Consider the following 21,382-nt stretch of genomic DNA (forward strand, 5'->3'; position numbering starts at 1 on the left):
ATAATCTAAACTCAATTGGGAATTTGGTAATGGTTTAATTTCACTCAATCGCCGTGCAGCCAAGTAAATTTTACTGTTTATAATTGTATAATTTTTCTTGTTTAAGTTTGGCCCTATAACTCCTTCATGGTTTTGCAAAGATATATTTACTTTTTAATTAGTATTATATAATAGTATTAGGATACTATCACATGATATTAGTATTTCATTGCTATTTTTATGTAGTAATAAGCATCTTACCATCTTTTTTTTTTTTTTTTTAAATTTTTGGCCGAGGGTGGAATTGAACTTGGGTCTCCTAGCTGTGAGACCTACGTGCTAACCACTTTCCACCGTGCAGCCAAGTAAATTTTACTGTTTAGAATGTTTTTGTTTAAGTTTGGCCCTATAACTCTTTCATGGTTTTGCAAAGATATATTTACTTTTTAATTAGTATTATATAATAGTATTAGGATACTATCACATAATATTAGTATTTCATTGCTATTTTTATGTAGTAATAAGCATCTTACCATCTTCAATTTTTTTTTTTTTTTACATTTTTGGCTGAGGGTGGAATTGAACTCGGGTCTCCTCGCTGTGAGGCCTGAGCGCTAACCACTTGTCCACTGACTTAAGATCCAAGTGTGCAAAATATAAATTTGTACCTGACCTGAGCCTGTTGCACTGCAAATATGTTCTGTTCATGTTCAATGGCTGAGCTGAGTGTGTGTACTCAAAATACATAATGCTTGGACTCGAGCTAATCAATGAGCCAGGCAAACAGGACTGGAAGGACTAGTCTTATATTTACACAGACTACAAAGACAAGGTGAGACGGACAATTGAAATAAATGGACCTCCCACAGGAAGTAAATTGACTTGTTTTAGAGCGAAGGAACGGGTCTTGGGCTGTAAGTTGGTGTCATGGTACCCTGACACCAAGCTCACAGTCACAGAGAGGAAGATTGATGGATTGTTATCTGGGAGTGACTGGAATGGAAACCTGCAGAGTATTCCGACCGGATAGAGGCAGACGGTTGTCTCTTTGCTTTATGCTTCATCATTCATCAACAACTTGTATATGTTTTAGCATAATACAAAATTTTCATTTAAAAACTTTGTGAGTGGTTAGCGCGCAGACCTCACACCTAGGAGATCAGGGTTCAATTCCACCCTCGGCCATCTCTGTGTGGAGTTTGCATGTTCTCCCAGTGCATGCGTGGGTTTTCTCCGGGTACTCCGGTTTCCTCCCACATTCCAAAAACATGCTAGGTTAATTGGCGACTCCAAATTGTCCATAGGTATGAATGTGAGTGTGAATGGTTGTTTGTCTATATGTGCCCTGTGATTGGCTGGTGACCAGTCCACGGTGTACCCCGCCTCTCGCTCAAGACAGCTGGGATAGCCCCCCGTGACCCTCGTGAGGAAAAAGCGGTAGAAAATGACAGAATGAATGAATATTTGAGAACAGTGGAATTTTTTATCAGATATTTTGGTGTGGAAAACCGGAACCAAAGTACTGAAAAAGTGTAGGGTATAGCAGAAGCAAAAGCATTGAAGATAGTTTTTTTTTTTCCAGTTTTTAATAAATGTGTTTTGGGTTTTTTTTTTTTTTTGAAAACCTGATGGGCTTCACCCAGAACCTAGCTCCGGTGGCCCTCAGGTAAATTGAGTTTGAGACCCCTGCTCTACAGCATACTCAGTTATGCTTTTATGGCCTTTGCTGTGTTTTGTGGGGAAACTATTCCCAATTAGCCAAAATGTCTCTCTAAGATGAGAAATGAAGACTCAGAATGCTAATGTAACCGTTGATTGATATGTCGGTTGGTATTTCTTCCCTTCCGCGGCGCTCTTCCAGCAGTTTCTAACACAGCAGGAAATCTCTTCCCAAAAATTCACTTCATTTAATTTCCTTGGCTCACACTGTGTGCTTCCTCCCGCTTCCCATCCTTCATCAGTCTACCCGTCCCTTTCCCACCTCCTCTGCCACTTTTCAAACAATCTGAAGCTGGCGAGAGGCCCCGGCTGTGCGCGTCGTCATAGCAACGCCATATTAATGACGGCAACAAGCGTGACCTGAAGATTCCATTTGAGGGCGTCTGGGGAAGAGGGGTTGGGGTGTGAAGTAGAGCTCAATTGACTCGTCACTTTTGCCCTCTAATTTGCCTGACCCCCCGCCCCCCCCCCATACCCACCCACACACACACACCCACCCCTCTTGTACTGATTCATCAGCGTGTGTGCTCTCTTCCTCCTTTCAGGGGGGCCAATAACGAGGCTCAATGGACACTTGATCGAGCAGGTTGGCCTCATCTGTTTGGGGGTGGGGAGGATGGGCGGGGATCTAATCTAACTCTTCATCTCACACACACACACACACACACACACACATACACATACACATACACAATCACATGCGTGGTTTCCATTGGAGCTGCGACGGCGGCCCTGCTGACCTCATGAGGGGGTTGCTATGGTTACACTCTTCCATAACCTTACACCCCTGTCTGTTTTCAAGTTGTACAAGCACACTAATTAGTAAGGGTAGGGGTTAAGTTGCCCCCCAGACCAGAAGGAAAATCTATCTTTGACACTCAAAGCCTTTAGTTATGATGCCGCAATGAGGCGCCACTGCACACTCGACACACGCTCACTCCTCCTCCCTCTCTTAACCCTCCTGCTACCTTGACGCTGACTCCTTCTCAGATTTTTGGATCAACATTTTCAGCACTTTGACGTCCGATACAAGCCTATTCCCTTCATATGACTCACATGCTTATTATTAAAGAGATGATGATCGAAACTTTAAAAATGCGCTTTTTTTTTTGAGGGAAAAGTTTTTGCTTCCTGTAACCTATTCATAAGTTCAGCTGTCTCTTGCAGCATCGGTAACTTTTTCTTAGGTGCATTTCCTGTGGCTATGACGCCACCAGCAGGAGGTACAAGGTACAACCAAGGTACACTCCTCCATTTAGACCTCACACCAACATGTATTGTATGCTGTGTTATGATGCGGTTATGTATGAGGCTGACATTTTATGCAAATTTATCAATCGTTACCGACTAATGCGTTTTCTGGAAAAAATTTAATATTTTGAAGAGAAAAAACACAAATGGGTGGGGTTTTCCACAAATAAAAAAAATATTTTTTTTAATAAAAACTCCACAAATTTGCAAAAGAGTGACTTTATACATTGCACTGTTAAGTTAGCCAGAGAGTAATAATAATAATAATTCATTCATTCATTCATTTTCTACCGCTTATCCTCACAAGGGTTGTGAGGGGTGCTGGAGCCTATCCCAGCTGTCTTCGGGCGAGAGGCGGGGTACACCCTGGACTGGTCGCCAACCAATCACAGGGCACATATAGACAAACAACCATTCACACTCACATTCATACCTATGGACAATTTATAATAATAATAATAATAAATTTTATTTGTGTAGCGCTTTTCAGAGTACTCAAAGACAAAAATAAATAAAAATAGAGTTGAATAAAAACAGAGTAAAAGATGCATTAAAATACAATATCCATACATTAAATTCATAGCTACAACAAGGCTAAAAGCGAGGCGAGGCGTAGCTGTCAGGTATAAAAAGTTAGACATTAAAAACAAATTTGAGTTGTTTTTTTAAAGTGGGAAGGGCAAAGAGTTCCAGAGGGTGGGGGCAGCAATGGAGAAGGCTCTGGTCTCCCCAGGTTCGGAGCTTGGTCTGTCCCAAAATGTCAAAAAAGGGATCCCAGAATGCCACAAAAGGGAAAAGGTTGTGGCCATTAAATAGTTTTGCATAAGTTATTTTAAGTGCACCAGTTTCCTGGGGCTTGTTAACATGGCATGGAGATAATGGATGACTTTCCACTTGTTTGCATGGGGCTAAATATAGCAAAGAATGCTCTAGAGCTGTGTGTGTGTGTCTGAAAGCCATTCTTCTTTTCCACCTTTTCTGCCTTTTGTCCTATGGAAATAAATGTTAAATAAATTAAGTTTGTGCATCATTACAGTTTGTTGCTTATATAGCATCTCACAAAAGTGAGTCGGAACTACACCCCTCTTGTTTCAGCAACCGTTTTGATGACACTAAATGTCACTATCCTCAAGATAATACTGTAGAAATTAAACTTTGCAGCAGTCAGTGTACAGCATTTATAGCAGTATACGGCCATTCTTGTCTAAATGCACGAGTCCTGCCAGCACTGCAGCTGTGGTTCATTGAGTGGAAACTTGAAGTCCAGCGTGTACTGTGACATTCTGAAGTAAAGTATTTATTTGTGAAGCCTGAGGTGGGCCTGCATCTCCCATGCTATCTCATTTTTCACATGTACTGCTCCTCAGTCCTAAATGAAACTTGACGCCTAAAGGGGAACGGTACTTTAAATTAGATTGAAGCGGCGTAGGATTGAATAAGCTGCGCTTCTTCCTACTCATTTGAAATAGTCAGTGAGAAAGCAGTCGCTCTTTCTGTAGCAGGAGCCAATCATGAATCAACAAGCTTGTCAACCCACTGGAAATCGCAGAAGGTCGTTATATATATCGCCATATTATAGTCTGACTCACATCTTGCTAACACTTTACTAACAGCACTAAACTCATCACACAGCAACTTAACACTCAAAAGAAATACCAATAAGTTATAACAAATATCAACACATTCATTGGGGCGCTGCAATGACGTCAGCCTCCTTCTGGGATCTGGGTCGTTTGGCTCCCTCTGGTTGACAGAGTCAGCATTGCAGCGCCATCCACCATTTTCTATGCTGCTAGACCTGCAATAACATGCAAACAAAATATATGATGGTAAAACTTGTATTGGTACATGTTTGTATAGTTATTAGGCATACTTTTTGAGTAGTAAGTTGCTGTGTGATGAGTATAACAAATACCAATACATTCATTGGACCGCTGCAATGACGTCAGCCTCCCTCTGGGCTCTGGGTCGTTTGGCTCCCTCTGGTTGACAGAGTCAGCATTGCAGCACCATCCACCATTTTCTATGCTGCTAGTCCTGCAATGACATGCAAACAAAATATATGATGGTAAAACTTGTATTGGTACATGTTTGTATAGTTATTAGGCATACTTTTTGAGTGATAAGTTGCTGTGTGATGAGTATAACAAATACCAATACATTCATTGGACCGCTGCAATGACGTCAGCCTCCCTCTGGGCTCTGGGTCGTTTGGCTCCGTCTGGTTGACAGAGTCAGCATTGCAGCACCATCCACCATTTTCTATGCTGCTAGTCCTGCAATGACATGCAAACAAAATATATGATGGTAAAACTTGTATTGGTACATGTTTGTGTAGTTATTAGGCATACTTTTTGAGTAGTAAGTTGCTGTGTGATGAGTATAACAAATACCAATACATTCATTGGACCGCTGCAATGACGTCAGCCTCCCTCTGGGCTCTGAGTCGTTTAGCTCCCTCTGGTTGACAGAGTCAAAGTAGCATGATGTAGCTTGGCAATCTGTTGCTTAAAGGTATACACCAAATTCTAACCCATGAGGGTTTATTTTTTTATTTTATGTTATTTTTGCTAGTTATTTTGGCATACGGATGAGAACATTTTGCATTTGGGAAATGTTAATTGTCTTGGAGTGTCAGTAGTGGAGTCTGAAGATCGTTATGCTAGCTCTGCAGCTATGTTGATAATAATGTACTCATTACACTCGCAAAATTTTTTTGCGCAAGAGAAAACTGACAGGCTGTGCAGTGTTTGCAGCATGTGTGTGTGCTTTGTAGACGGCGGGGGGGCAAGTATGCTGCTTCTATTTATACAATATATCTGTGGAAGTCTTGCTTTATTAGGGTTCATCAGCATCTTGTCCCTTTTTACTCCTCAGAAACTAAAGCCGAACTGGAGGATCTTATGGCAGACATCAAGAAACTGGCCAACAAAGTGCGCTCCAAATTAAAGAGTGAGTTCTATTTCTTTTTCCAATTTTGTCACGTTCATTAAATCATTACATCAGCCAGTAAGAATAAAACTAATGAACAATTGCCTGTGACTATTAGTAGTATTTAGTAGGGGTGTGTATTGGCAAGAATCTGGCGATACGATATGTATCACGATACTAGGCTCACGATACGATATATCACGATACTGTTAACAAGGCGATATTTTTTTTGTTTTTCTTGTAGTTAAAGATTATTTCCTGGAAATATTGAATTACACCAGCAATATGCACTTACTAAACACATTTTTATTCCATTAGAACAGTATGTTATGCTGTATCACAAGCTTTCCTCTGTAAAAACTTAAAGTGTAGCATTTGGATAAATAAAGCTTTAACATCCAGCTTTAAATTTACAAAAAAATATGTAAAAAAAACAAATAAATGAAATTATGTCTCAAGATCCTGCTCAAATGTTCACATTCTATTAGCTGTGAAAAAATGCAGAGTATACAGTCCCTGACTTATCCACCATCAGAACAGTATTTTTGTGGAACAAAGTAACTAACATCAGTAAAAAGTCCTTTTAGGATGCTTGAAATAACCATTATTTAACAAAATAGTGATATCAATTTGAAAAACAAAATACCTGCAATATCACAGTACTACTTTTGTAGTATACAAAAGGACCTTGGCATTGCTTGCTAGCGGCAGGTCCTCATGGTGTCTCGCTAAGTGAACTCGCAGATTTATCGTGTTTCCCGAATACTTTATTCGGGAAAAATGACACATTTTACAAATGGCATGGGTTTTATCAATTTCTGCACACCCTACTTTGTGTAAAAATCCAAAATGTGTCCACACTTCAGCCTTGTACGCCGCAGGGGCCGCTGTTATGTGCTGGCATTCCGCCATGTTGAACTGTGTTTATGTGTGAAGACGTTTCACTCGGGAATCTCGTTCAACGTCCTTGCCTAATTGACTACGGAAGTGCTGCCACCTAACGATCGGATGCTTAAATTAAAATCAGAAATGAACCTTTGCCGTGTCTGAACTTGAATAAATACCATATACAGTCTATGATAAATGCCTAAAAATATCATATCATACTTTTTAATATCAATACAGTATCGTGGAACGAAGTATTGCGATATATATCGCCGAAACGATATTTTCTTACACCCCTACTATTTAGTGTTAGTATAATATCAATAGTATATACTGTAGATATTTGTCATGGGAGGGAAACAACAAAAGGACACCATAACAAAGATGCTTAGTTACTTTTAGTCATTTTTCTAGTTGAATATGTTTGTGTGTTGCAGGCATTCTTCACACTATTGAGCAGGAAGAAAGTCAGAACAGGTCGTCAGCGGATTTGAGGATACGCAAGACACAGGTAGAGCAAATACTTTCTCGCTGCTTGCCCATTTCTTAATAAGCTCACCGAGCAACAAGTCATTCTGCTGTCCCAGCACTCCACCCTGTCCCGCAAGTTTGTGGAGGTGATGTCCGAGTACAACACCACCCAGTCGGACTACAGGGAGCGCTGCAAGGGACGCATTCAAAGACAGCTGGAGATCAGTAAGTTTGAAAATTGCAGTAAATCTTTTAGTGTGGATCACACTGCACTGCAAGGTGGGGGGCGATACCACCATGTTTTACCCAATATAGTAGGCGTGTGTGTATGTGTTACGGACCTGTGGAGGACAGGAAGTGACTTTGGGAATTCAGAGTTGAGTTTCGGGATTTCAGCCGACAGGTAAGTTACTTCAAACATTGTAGTTCATAAAGGTTTTAGACCCTGGAAGTGATTATTTTCATTCATTCATTCATTTTCTACCGCTTACCCTCACAAGGGTCGTGGAGAGTGCTGGAGCCTATCCCAGCTGTCTTCGGGCCAGAGGTGGGGTACACCCTGGACTGGTGGCCAGCCAATCACAGGGCACATATAGACTCCTTAATTTATGTGTTCTACAAAAACAATAAATCAGACACTAAACAAAACATTCACTCATTCATTCATTTTCTACCGCTTTTTCCTCACGAGGGTCGCAGGGGGTGCTGGAGCCTATCCCAGCTGTCTTTGGGCGAGAGGCGGGGTACACCCTGGACTGGTCGCCAGCCAATCACAGGGCACATATAGACTTCTTTATTTATGTGTTCTACAAAAACAATAAATCAGACACTAAACAAAACAGTGTTACTGTATTCAGTTACAGTATACGAAATACAAGTTACTGTATTCCGTTGGAAAAGTGTTTTGTTTTGTCATAAACTTAAGAAATCTGCAAATGAACATTAATACAAAGTACCATATCTTCTATTTAGTATACATATTTTCATATTTTTTCACTTCCGATTGGTGTAAGGACCAGGTATCCCCATATTTATTCCCAGCATTTTGTACCATTGTAGCATTGAGTACCGTATTTTCTGGACTATAAGTTGCACAAGGCCAAAAATGCATAATTAGGTCGAAAAAAACATATATAAGTCGCATTTTTTGTGGGTAATTTATAATAATTAGGTAGAAAAAAAAAACATAAGTCGCATTTTTTGTTGCTAATTTATAATAATTAGGTAGAAAAAAACATACATAAGTCGCACTGGAGTATAAGTCGCATTTTTTGCAGGTAATTTATATAATTAGGTCGGAAAAAACATATATAAGTTGCATTTTTTGCGGGTAATTTATAATAATTAGGTAGAAAAAAAACATACATAAGTCACACTGGAGTATAAGTCGCATATTTTGCGGGTAATTTATTTTACAATCTACTTATTACTACTTATTATTACTACTTACTTAAGATATGCTAACAATGGTTATTCAGCTACACAAAAAATAAACATGAACAGAAAAGGTGTCCAGTGTTTATGTAACATAACATTTTTTTTCATTTATAAGTCGCTCTGGAGTATAAGTCGCAGGAACAGCCAACCTATGAAAAAAAAGTGTGACTACCAACAATTTATAGTACTCAACATGAAATTTGACTCCTGAATATGCACTCCATTTTGTTTGTATTTTCCTGGTTTCATTTTTAAGTTCAGTCTATACAGTACAGATACATGAATAATGGTAATGGTAATGGTTTTATTTCATTTGAACATGCATCAGATTACAATTGAATGCATCACATAATCAGTTCACAGTTCCACATGTCCAAAAGGAGTAGGAAGAAGCAAAGCTTATTAAATCTTACCCCTCCATCTGGTACTTTTACAATCAGTAACTGTTACATTTGTTCACTTCCTGCTTTCCTAATATCGATAAATATTATCAGTTTCTCTAGTACTTCAAATCAGGGGGGGGGACATTATTACCGGTAGCAATGTAAGAAGAATTATTCTTATAAAAACATGAATGAATAAACCAGCTCAGCTTTACATGGGGCTTCTCTGAGGTTTGAGTCACCATGGCGACAAATAAGAGCCTTCCAGGCATTTGAGAGCCAATGTGTAGTGGAAATTGGCTGGTGGAAGTGTGTGAGGAAGGACCGACAGCACTGTTACCTTCGGTTCATCCGAGTGATAAGATGAGGTTTAAAGGTTAGACGGATCCGGGGTGTGATTGCACAGTTTAAGGTTTTATAGGTAAGCAGTAAGAGGACATGTAATAGAGGCTGTGTTTGTGTTTGTGTTTGTGTATGTGTTTGTGCGTGTGTGTGTGTGTGTGTGTGTGTCATCATCATCAGTCGACCATGACTCATTTGCTCTGTCCTTCAACTCAAAATGGTTCATAACGTGGAAAGACAAACATCAATTGTTAAAGATGTTGTGTTTTATTGTGAACGCTCACTCCTTTGTTTTGCTTTTTATCCCCTGCCATTATCGTAAAAGTAGAAAAGTAGTGTTTGACTGCTTCCTGCCACGATAATAAACATTCATTCATTCATTTTCTACCGCTTTTTCCTCACAAGGGTCATTATTAATCATTATTATATTATTAATTAGCCTATTATTGCTATCATTATTATTCTTATGATTATTACTACTACTACTAGTAATAGTAGTAGGCTAGTATTAGCCTGCTGATTGGCTTGCTTATTAGCCTGCTTTTGCCCTATTATTATATGAAATTTGTAAAAAAAAAAAATTAAAAATTAATTTAAAATATCATTATTTTGGGGGGCTGAAGCCTCTAAAATAAGCCTAATGACGCCACTGGTCAAACCTCTTTCTTTTTCATTCATGCTGGAGCCTATCCCAGCTGTCTTCGGACAAGAGGCGGGGGTACACCCTGGACTGGTGGCCAGCCAATCACAGGGCACATATAGACAAACAACCATTCACACTCACATTCTTACCTATGGACAATTTGGAGTCGCCAATTAACCTAGCATGTTTTTGGAATGTGGGAGGAAACCGGAGTACCCGGAGAAAACCCACACATGCACGGGGAGAACATGCAAACTCCACACAGAGATGGCCGAGAGTGGAATTGAACTAGGGTCTCCTAGCTGTGAGGCCTGCACGATAACCATGCACTAACAAGATAGGAATGCAAAAAGTGCATCTCCAGTGACATATTGCAGTCAAGGGTTTTGTAGGACTTCAGGAAGTTTGCCACCAGCTGCTTATAATTATAATTATTAATTGCATGCAAACTCAACACAGAGATGGCCCAGGGTGGAATTGAACCCTGGTCTCCTAGCTGTGTAATATATGTAATATATAGAAGTAGTTCTTCTGCTTGGCTCCAGCGGGATGATGCCTGCTCTGAATTTTGACACCAATTATTTTTAAATCACATGCGTTCCTGTAATGTATTAAAAAGTAGAGGAGTCAGATGGCAAGAGAGCAAATAGAGAAGGACAAACGTTTCCTTTTAATTAAAGTTATGCCGGGTGGGAATCATGTGGACGGATGGAGAGGTGAATTCCAATTAATAACAAGTTTTTAGCTAATTGTCACTTTCTTCCATTTTTTTTTAGCTGGAAGAAATACAACAAACGAGGAGCTGGAAAGTATGTTGGAAAGCGACAACCCAGCTATCTTCACATCGGGAGTAAGTAAGCGACAAAAGTGTCCGTTCCCGTTCATGCATGGTCACTTCAACAAAACGTGTGTGTGTTGTCGTCCAATGCGTAGATCATCATGGACAACATCACCCAGCAGGCCATGAACGAGATTGAGACGCGGCACAACGAGATCATCAAGCTGGAAAACAGCATCCGAGAGCTTCATGACATGTTCATGGACATGGCCATGTTGGTGGAGAGCCAGGTGAACAACGCTTCTCTTATCTCTTGGCTTCTTGGGAAACGGATGCAATTATTTTTCCATATGCAGTACAGGAATAAATTGGCAATAGCAACAATATAGAGTTGGTTGGTTTGCCTTTTAATGCAACCCCTGTGAGAGGCATTTCAACATAGTATACTGCATGAGCGTAGTTATCTCGCTATAAAGTACCTTAATGGGGAACTGCACTTTTTTTGCCAACCATTCATAACCCTTATATGAAACATGAATACATATTTCTTTCTCTTTTAGTATATGCTGTAACACCACAATATGAGTTAATATGAGCTGGCTAACAATGCACTGCATCCGGACACACCTATTTTAACTATACAAAGTACCATATCTTCTATTTATTATATTATATTATATTATATTATATTATATTATATTATATTATATTATATTATATTATATTATATTATATTATATTATATTATATTATATTATATTATATTATATTATATTATATTATATTATATTATATTTTTAGATATTTTTATATTTATTATGTTATATTTATTTATATTTATATATAGTACTTCTATTTAAAGAGGCATTTCAACATAGTATATTGCATGAGCATCGCTATAAAGTACCTTAAAGGGGAACTGCACTTTTTTGGGGAATTTTGCCTGCCATTTGCAACCCTTACGTATATGAAACATGAATACTTTTTTTTTTATATGCAATATAACACCACAATATGAGTTAATATGAGCTGGCTAACAATGCACGGCATCCGGACACACCTATTTTAACTATACAAGGTACCATATCTTCTATTTAGTATTTATATTATATGTATTATATTATATTTATTATATACTTTTATATTTATTATATTATATTTATTTATATTTCTATATAGTACTTCTATTTAGAGAGGCATTTCAACATAGTATATTGCAAGAGCATTGTGATAGTAGTTATCTTGCTATAGGGTACCTTAAAGGGGACTGGCACTTTTTTGGGGGGAATTTTGCCCACCATTCATAACACTTATATGAAACATGAATACATATTTCTTTCTCTTTTAGTATATGCATTGTAACACCACAATATGAGTTAATATGAGCTGGCTAACAATGCACGGTATCCGGACACACCTATTTTAACTATACAAAGTACCATATCTTCTATTTAGTATTTATATTACATTTATTATATTATATGTATTATATATTTTATATTTATTATATGTATATATTTATTGATATTTCTATATAGTATTTCTATTTAGAGAGGCATTTCAACATAGTATATTGCATGAGCATTGTTATCTCACTATAAAGTACCTTAAAGGGGAACTGCACTTTTTTTTTTGATTTTTTTTCAAAAAAAATTTAGACCTAAATAAGACTTCAATAAATGTCTTCTGGACGTTGGATCTTCAAAGTTGGGTTTTAGCTGGACTATGGCCACAACAGTAGCCCGTGTTGTTGCTATTATTATGATGATGAAATAATAATAAGTCCTATGCGTGTTTTTAGTGACACCTAGTGGCCAATGCAGGCTACAGTTTATTACCATCTTGTATTGCATTCATCTGTATTAGTATTTTACTTCATTTATGTAGAACATTTTGATGCTTTTATGGGCATATAATACACCATAATCAACCACAAAAATATACAGAGTGAGGGAGCAACGTAGGACTGTAGGTTAAATCATATTGAAAAAATATTTAATATTTAAAAACAACAGTATATTTGCATAATGAATACAAGTAATTCATAATTTAGACAAGTGGAAGTCACAAAAATAAGCAGGTTTCTCTCTGCAGAGCTGCCTTTTATGAATAAAATCAAATATTCATCATGTCTATTTACATGACTGAACAAAGTCAACAAAAGATGCGATATAAGGATGATAGTGTTTGTTTTGCTCCTGAAATTATGATTAAGAACGTATTCCCATAATATATCTCTGCTGTATATATGAAATATAATGTATGTGTATGCGTCTTTGTTATTGTGTACATACACATTTTTTTTTGCTGTGCAAATGAATGATTTAATTCCAAATATTTAATTCACTAACCTCTCTGTCATGAAATGCTACATGATTGTCTGTTGATATTTCTCAGCTTACCCCCCCCCCTCACCCCCCCATCCACCCTTTCAACTTCTACTGTTTTCTGTGCCTCGTTTTTTTTCCACACTTTGTCTCCACAATGAAACTAAGCTGTCAAGAACACAGCGGCACTCGCCATCTAATACAAAAAGGTAATTGACTTAATTTTCCATTTTCTTTGTAGAAGTGCATGCACCAAGACTTTTGATCTCCAAATCCTGGGGGGCGGTGTCCATATTTAGATTTTTTAGTAGGGGGCAACGCAAATCCAAATATGCAAATCCTCCTTTTAGATTCAGTGTTGTGATGTTGTGTCCAGGATAGGATAGGATAGGATACACTATGACATCTTGCTAGTGAGTTAATATGAGGCGTTATAGAAATATGACGTCTTGCTAGTGAGTTAATATGAGGCGTTATAGAAATATGACATCTTGCTAGTGAGTTAATATGAGGCGTTATAGAAATATGACGTCTTGCTAGTGAGTTAATATGAGGCGTTATAGAAATATGACGTCTTGCTAGTGAGTTAATATGAGGCGTTATAGAAATATGACATCTTGCTAGTGAGTTAATATGAGGCGTTATAGAAATATGACATCTTGCTAGTGAATTAATATGAGGCGTTATAGAAATATGACGTCTTGCTAGTGAGTTAATATGAGGCGTTATAGAAATATGACATCTTGCTATTGAGTTAATATGAGGCGTTATAGAAATATGACGTCTTGCTAGTGAGTTAATATGAGGCGTTATAGAAATACGACGTCTTGCTAGTGAGTTAATATGAGGCGTTATAGAAATATGACATCTTGCTAGTGAGTTAATATGAGGCGTTATAGAAATATGACGTCTTGCTAGTGAGTTAATATGAGGCGTTATAGAAATATGACGTCTTGCTAGTGAGTTAATATGAGGCGTTATAGAAATATGACGTCTTGCTAATGAATTAATATGAGGCGTTATAGAAATATGACGTCTTGCTAGTGAGTTAATATGAGGCGTTATAGAAATATGACGTCTTGCTAGTGAGTTAATATGAGGCGTTATGGAAATATGACGTCTTGCTAGTGAGTTAATATGAGGCGTTATAGAAATATGACGTCTTGCTAGTGAGTTAATATGAGGCGTTATAGAAATATGACGTCTTGCTATTGAGTTAATATGAGGCGTTATAGAAATATGACGTCTTGCTATTGAGTTGATATGAGGCGTTATAGAAATATGACGTCTTGCTATTGAGTTAATATGAGGCGTTATAGAAATATGACGTCTTGCTATTGAGTTGATATGAGGCGTTATAGAAATATGACGTCTTGCTATTGAGTTGATATGAGGCGTTATAGAAATATGACGTCTTGCTAGTGAGTTAATATGAGGCGTTATAGAAATATGACGTCTTGCTAGTGAGTTAATATGAGGCGTTATAGAAATATGACGTCTTGCTAGTGAGTTAATATGAGGCGTTATAGAAATATGACGTCTTGCTAGTGAGTTAATATGAGGCGTTATAGAAATATGACGTCTTGCTAGTGAGTTAATATGAGGCGTTATAGAAATATGACATCTTGCTAGTGAATTAATATGAGGCGTTATAGAAATATGACGTCTTGCTAGTGAGTTAATATGAGGCGTTATAGAAATATGACATCTTGCTAGTGATTTAATATGAGGCGTTATAGAAATATGACATCTTGCTAGTGATTTAATATGAGGCGTTATAGAAATATGACGTCTTGCTAGTGAGTTAATATGAGGCGTTATAGAAATATGACGTCTTGCTAGTGAGTTAATATGAGGCGTTATAGAAATATGACGTCTTGCTATTGAGTTAATATGAGGCGTTATAGAAATATGACGTCTTGCTAGTGAGTTAATGAGGCGTTATAGAAATATGACATCTTGCTAGTGAGTTAATATGAGGCGTTATAGAAATATGACTTCTTGCTAGTGAGTTAATGAGGCGTTATAGAAATATGACGTCTTGCTAGTGAGTTAATATGAGGCGTTATAGAAATATGACGTCTTGCTAGTGAGTTAATATGAGGCGTTATAGAAATATGACATCTTGCTAGTGAGTTAATATGAGGCGTTATAGAAATATGACGTCTTGCTAGTGAGTTAATATGAGGCGTTATAGAAATATGACATCTTGCTAGTGAGTTAATATGAGGCGTTATAGAAATATGACGTCTTGCTAGTGAGTTAATATGAGGCGTTATAGAAATATGACGTCTTGCTAGTGAGTTAATATGAGGCGTTATAGAAATATGACGTCTTGCTAGTGAGTTAATATGAGGCGTTATAGAAATATGACGTCTTGCTAGTGAGTTAATATGAGGCGTTATAGAAATATGACGTCTTGCTATTGAGTTAATATGAGGCGTTATAGAAATATGACGTCTTGCTAGTGAGTTAATATGAGGCGTTATAGAAATATGACGTCTTGCTAGTGAGTTAATATGAGGCGTTATAGAAATATGACATCTTGCTAGTGAGTTAATATGAGGCGTTATAGAAATATGACATCTTGCTAGTGAGTTAATATGAGGCGTTATAGAAATATGACATCTTGCTAGTGAGTTAATATGAGGCGTTATAGAAATATGACATCTTGCTAGTGAGTTAATATGAGGCGTTATAGAAATGACATCTTGCTATTGAGTTAATATGAGGCGTTATAGAAATATGACATCTTGCTAGTGAGTTAATATGAGGCGTTATAGAAATATGACATCTTGCTAGTGAGTTAATATGAGGCGTTATAGAAATATGACATCTTGCTAGTGAGTTAATATGAGGCGTTATAGAAATATGACATCTTGCTAGTGAGTTAATATGAGGCGTTATAGAAATATGACATCTTGCTAGTGAGTTAATATGAGGCGTTATAGAAATATGACGTCTTGCTAGTGAGTTAATATGAGGCATTATAGAAATATGACATCTTGCTAGTGAGTTAATATGAGGCGTTATAGAAATATGACGTCTTGCTAGTGAGTTAATATGAGGCGTTATAGAAATATGACATCTTGCTAGTGAGTTAATATGAGGCATTATAGAAATACTGCACTTAGAACTTAATATATTGCACTTAGAGCCTTAATCAATACCCGGGTATTGATACCTGTTGTTGTTGTTGTGCAGGGCGAGCTGGTGAACAACATTGAGCACAGTGTCTTGGGGGCACAGCACCATGTGGACCAAGCAAAGAACAACATCCCCAAATGCAAGAAGTTTAAAAAGACCAGCAAGAGGGTGAGAAACACACACAGACGTTTGGAATCTAACTCTTTTCTTTTTCCTCCCCTTTCCTTCTCTTTTCCTTGTCGTCTATCACCCACGCTTCCTCCCCTTTTCTCCTCCCGGACACGTTTCCTGTCCTCTTTCCGGCCTCTCCCAGGGAGAGATGATAGACCGCATAGAGTACAATGTGGAGCACTCGGTAGACTATGTGGAGAGGGCGGTTTCAGACACCAAGAAGGCAGTTAAATACCAGAGTAAAGCTCGGAGGGTGAGTCACCAAGCAGAGGACGGCCAGGGCCGATCGGCATGGCGTGTTGTTGTTGTGTAACCGTTGGGCATGCATGCCGGAGTTTGTGCTCATGCATGTGGCGCTTGCGTGTTGTGGGCGTGGGTGTCATCTCAGTTTAAAAAAAAAAAAAGTAAATGTTCTCTTTATTCATCTGCCTATCACCCCATTAGGGACACCTTCACAATCTAATATTTGGGCTCAGTGGTTCATATATAAGTCAGTTATGTAAATAAAATCGTGTTTTTTTTTGTTCGGGCTTTAGCATAAAAATAGGTACATCCCATGACAAGCATTGTTAGCTAGCTCACACTAACTAGTTTTCTCCCACTGTGTTCATGTTTCACATAAGGATTGTGAATGCCAGCAATCTGGCAATCGCAACTTTCCGTGGCCCCATGGTAGGTTATTTAGCTGTCGCACTCAATAAAAGCAACGCACAGGGTGCATCAACTCCGAGGAATCATACGGTGCAAGTTAAACATGCTAGTTGTTATGTGCAATATTGTAGAATAATAAGCAAAGCAACATTTTTTTGTCAAAAACTTAAAAAAAATCAAAACTGGAGTACTCTATTTGTACTTCTAAAAAAAAAAAAAAAAAAAAAAAAAAAAAAAAAAAACGGGCATTTTTATAATCCGGGTGTAGATATTTATAGTACATGCAAACCAACCACTTTTTGGTTTGGTCAGAGCTTTTCTACCTGTCATTCAACTGCACCTTATCCTGTTTTACTAAAATCTACTACTTTCCAGTATTTTCCGTACTATAAGTCACACTTTTTTTATATAGGTTGGCTGTTCCTGCGACTTATACTCCAGAGCGACTTATAAATGAAAAAACTGTTTATGTTACATAAACACTGGACACCTTTTCTGTTCATGTTTATTTTTTGTGTAGCTGAATAACCATTGTGTTAGCATATCTTACACCTATTCAGCATGTTCTCTATTCTTTTATTAATGTTAGTTATTGACCTTATCCTTAGGCATACTATATACTGTTTATCATATTTTCCGGACTATAAGTCGCACTTTTTTTTCATAGGTTGGCTGTTCCTGCGACTTATACTCCAGAGCGACTTATAAATGAAAAAACTGTTTATGTTACATAAACACTGGACACCTTTTCTGTTCATGTTTATTTTTTCTGTAGCTGAATAACCATTGTGTTAGCATATCTTAAAAAAAAAATGCGACTTATACTCCAATGTGATTTATGTACCGTATTTTCTGGACTATAAGTCGCTCCGGACGAAAAAGTCGCACAAGGCCAAAAATGCATAATTAGGTAGAAAAAAAACATACATAAGTCGCACTGGAGTATAAGTCACATTTTTTGCGGGTAATTTATTTTACAAACTACTTGACCAAAACAGACATTACGTCATCTTGGAAGGCAAGTTCTAACATTAATAAAAGAATAGAGAACAATAAGATATGCTAACACAATCGTTATTCAGCTACACAAAAAATAAACACGAAAAGAAAAGGTGTCCAGTGTTTATGTAACATAAACAGTTTTTTCATTTATAAGTCGCTCTGGTGTATAAGTTGCAGGAACAGCCAACCTATGAAAAAAGTGCGACTTATAGTCTGAAAAATACGGTATGTTTTGTTCTACCTAATTTTTGGCCTTGTGCGACTTATACTCCGGAGCGACTTATAGTCCAGAAAATACGGTACTTTTTCGGTCTCACTGATATTGACAACATTATTTTTAAAGTTTCCTTAAAAGTAAGGAAGCGAGGTTGCTTTTCTTTTTCCTGCATCCAATCCTTCTTGTGATTTGCTCAATCACTTCCTGACACTTCCTGTCTCCTCACCCATTCCTCCCTCCCGCAGAAAGTGATCCTGATAGGAGGTTGTATCGCCGTGTGTTTGACCGTCCTCGTTGTTTGTCTGGCGGTTGGACTCAGTTAGGGAATGACGTGATCCTTCACAGAACAATCAGGACATGTGACTGTCATAAAGAGGCCCGTTTTGCTGAAACAGCATAGCGGCCTGCAGCCCTGGAAAGGAAGTGTCCTTAATAAAGTCCATTGCATTGATGTAGTGATTCACATGCATGTCAAACGCATGACCCTTTGCATGCTTTACTACCAACACAAACTGTTTTTGTATTCTTTATATATACACACTCCACAAAATCTGTATCTTGTTCCTGTTGTTGTAAGTTCACAGTTAGGACAAAAATATTGGGACACTGCTCCGGTTCATCCCAAAGGTACCTGACGGGGTTTAAGAGATCAAACATTTCATCATATCTTATAAATATCATATACAGGAAATGAAACTTGAATATACAATGAGAATAGTCAGTGTAGTGTGTATAGCTGTACGGGTTGACCATCTTCTGATTATAAGTCAACACACAACTATTATTGTTCAGCTGCTGTCTGATGAATAGCAGGAACACCCTTGCATGGTACCAACTTGGCTCAGCTCTACTTGCTGGTGACAATATTTCATAAGTAAAAGCAGGTACTATGACATTTTTGACCATTGCTTGTCACACATTGATAAGGCAAATCCACCGTTGTTAGTATTTGAGGATAAAAATAACAAAAACAAACACATACTGTGTGCTAGTTAGGGCATCCAGCCATTGCTGGATGCATCATTTTAGTCTCCACTCCTTACCAAGGACTGAATACAGGAGACTTGTTGCTTTATTCAATGTACGGGGGGAAAAGTTGTAAAATGTATGAGGAAAAAAGTCATAAATTTAGGAGAATAAAGTCATTAATTTATCGTGGGAAAAAGTCAGAAAATTCACCAGAAAAAAGTTGTATTCAAAAGAAAAAAAAAGTCATAAATTTACGAGAATAAAGTCATAAATTTACCAGGGCAAAAAAGTCTATAAATTAATGAGAAAAAAGTTGTATTTACAAGAAAAAAGTTGTAAATTTACGAGAATAGAGTTATAAATTTACCAGGAGAAAATAAGTCAGAAAATTTGTGAGGAAAAAAGTTGGATTTAAAAGAAAAAAATTGTAAATTTCCGAGAATAAAGTCATACATTTACGGGGGTAAAAAGTCGGAAAATTAATGAGAAAAAAATTGTATTTACAAGGAAAAAAGTCGGAAATTTACGAGAATAAAGTTATACATTTACCGAGGGAAAAAGTCAGAAAATTAATGAGAAAAAAAGTTGTATTTACAAGGAAAAAAGTCATAAATTTACGAGAATAACGTCATGAATATACTGGGCAAAAAAAGTGGGAAAATTAATGAGAAAAAAGTTGTATTTACAAGAAAAAAAGTTGTAAATTTATGAGAATAAAGTCATAAATTTACAGAAAATACTACTTTATTTTCTTAACTTTTAACTTGTGTGTCCTTTGAGCCTCTCATTCAGTTGCCACGGCAACTGAGGAAAAAAACCCCAGCCATTTTTGTTTGTCTTTGAATGATCCAAGGCAGTAAATTTTTCTTACAACTTTTTTTTTTCTCACAAATTTTTGAGAATAAAGTTGTAGTTTGTAACTTACCTTTAAACAATATTGTTGTTTTTGTAGCTATTTAAAACGCTATTAAAAAGCTATTTATGATGTTATGGACTTAAATTTCAAACTGAAGTAGGGCTTCACCTTTCTTCAAATGACACAGGATTAAAAGAAATTTCTGACATCGTAAATTGACAACTTTTTTTCGTAAATAAAGAAATGAAAAAGTCATGAATTTTTTTTTTTTGTTTTTAAAACGCTATTAAAAGGCTATTCATGACGTTATGGACTTAAATTTCAAACTGAAGTAGGGCTTCGCCTTTCTTCAAATGACACAGGATTAAAAGAAATTTCCGACATTGTAAATTGACAATTTTTTTTTCGTAAATAAAGAAATGAAAAAGTCATGAATTTTTTTTTTTTGTTTTTAAAACGCTATTAAAAGGCTATTCATGACGTTATGGACTTAAATTTCAAACTGAAGTAGGGCTTCACCTTTCTTCAAATGACACAGGATTAAAAGAAATTTTTGACATCGTAAATTGACAACTTTTTTTTCGTAAATAAAGAAATGAAAAAGTCATTAATTTTTTTTTAGCTTTTGAAAATTCGCGATTTTATTCTCGTAAATTTACGATTTCTTTTCATGCAAACACAGCTTTTTCCTCCTAAATTTACATTCAAATTTACATTATATTCTGAAAATCTGACATTTTTCATAAATGTACAACTTTTTTTTTCCTTGTAAAATTTACAACTTTATTCTTAAAATCTTAAGATTTTTTTTTTTAATGTGGCTTCAATACTCCGTCGTTCTAGTGCGTTCGATGCTGTAATAAAGCAACTGACCGGAAAAACAGGTGGAGCTGAGCCGCCATTGTACAATGTAAACATCACATAAGAACAATGTCCTTATACTTTTGTCCCTGCAGTTTACTGCATGTGTGTTTATGAAATGAAATATTTCTAACATGTTTTCTTCTGACCCCCCCACCTGCTGCCGTGGATGGACTCTTCTTTTACCTTATGTACACTCATTAGAAGAAAATCATGATTATTATATGCTGTGTCATTCTGGGCATCATCATAGCGTCTGCCGTCGGCGGCACGCTGGCCTGAAACGTTAGACGCACACTTTATGATTTTTTTGCCATTTTCCACAAATGCAACGGTATTACGCTATGTTGGGGCACGAGGGG

The 21,382-nt window shown here is 37.1% G+C and overlaps 1 protein-coding gene across 6 annotated transcripts in view; it reads left to right on the forward strand.

The window, feature by feature from the left end:
- stx1a (syntaxin 1A (brain)) overlaps positions 1-21,382 on the forward strand; it is a 57,531-nt gene that overhangs the window by 35,003 nt on the left and 1,146 nt on the right. Inside the window, exons 4-10 of one of the 6 annotated variants that reach the window (XM_058079852.2) lie at positions 5,827-5,901; positions 7,203-7,276; positions 7,353-7,461; positions 10,818-10,891; positions 10,975-11,109; positions 16,607-16,717; positions 21,225-21,382. The exon at positions 21,225-21,382 is cut by the window's right edge and continues 1,146 nt beyond it. In XM_058079852.2, the coding sequence (XP_057935835.1) occupies positions 5,827-5,901; positions 7,203-7,276; positions 7,353-7,461; positions 10,818-10,891; positions 10,975-11,109; positions 16,607-16,717; positions 21,225-21,302 (656 nt within the window). In that variant the 3' untranslated portion in view covers positions 21,303-21,382. Of the gene's footprint in view, positions 1-5,826; positions 5,902-7,202; positions 7,277-7,352; positions 7,462-10,817; positions 10,892-10,974; positions 11,110-16,350; positions 16,847-18,579; positions 19,175-21,224 lie in introns of those variants that run through there. The other 5 variants (XM_078792912.1, XM_058079855.2, XM_058079853.2 and 2 more) reach the window with 5 other exon arrangements.

The sequence above is a fragment of the Doryrhamphus excisus genome, linkage group LG8 (genome assembly GCF_037039965.1).
Source record: "Doryrhamphus excisus strain RoL-2023G ecotype Guam linkage group LG8, RoL_Dexc_Guam_v1.1, whole genome shotgun sequence".
Lineage (NCBI taxonomy): Eukaryota > Metazoa > Chordata > Actinopteri > Syngnathiformes > Syngnathidae > Doryrhamphus > Doryrhamphus excisus.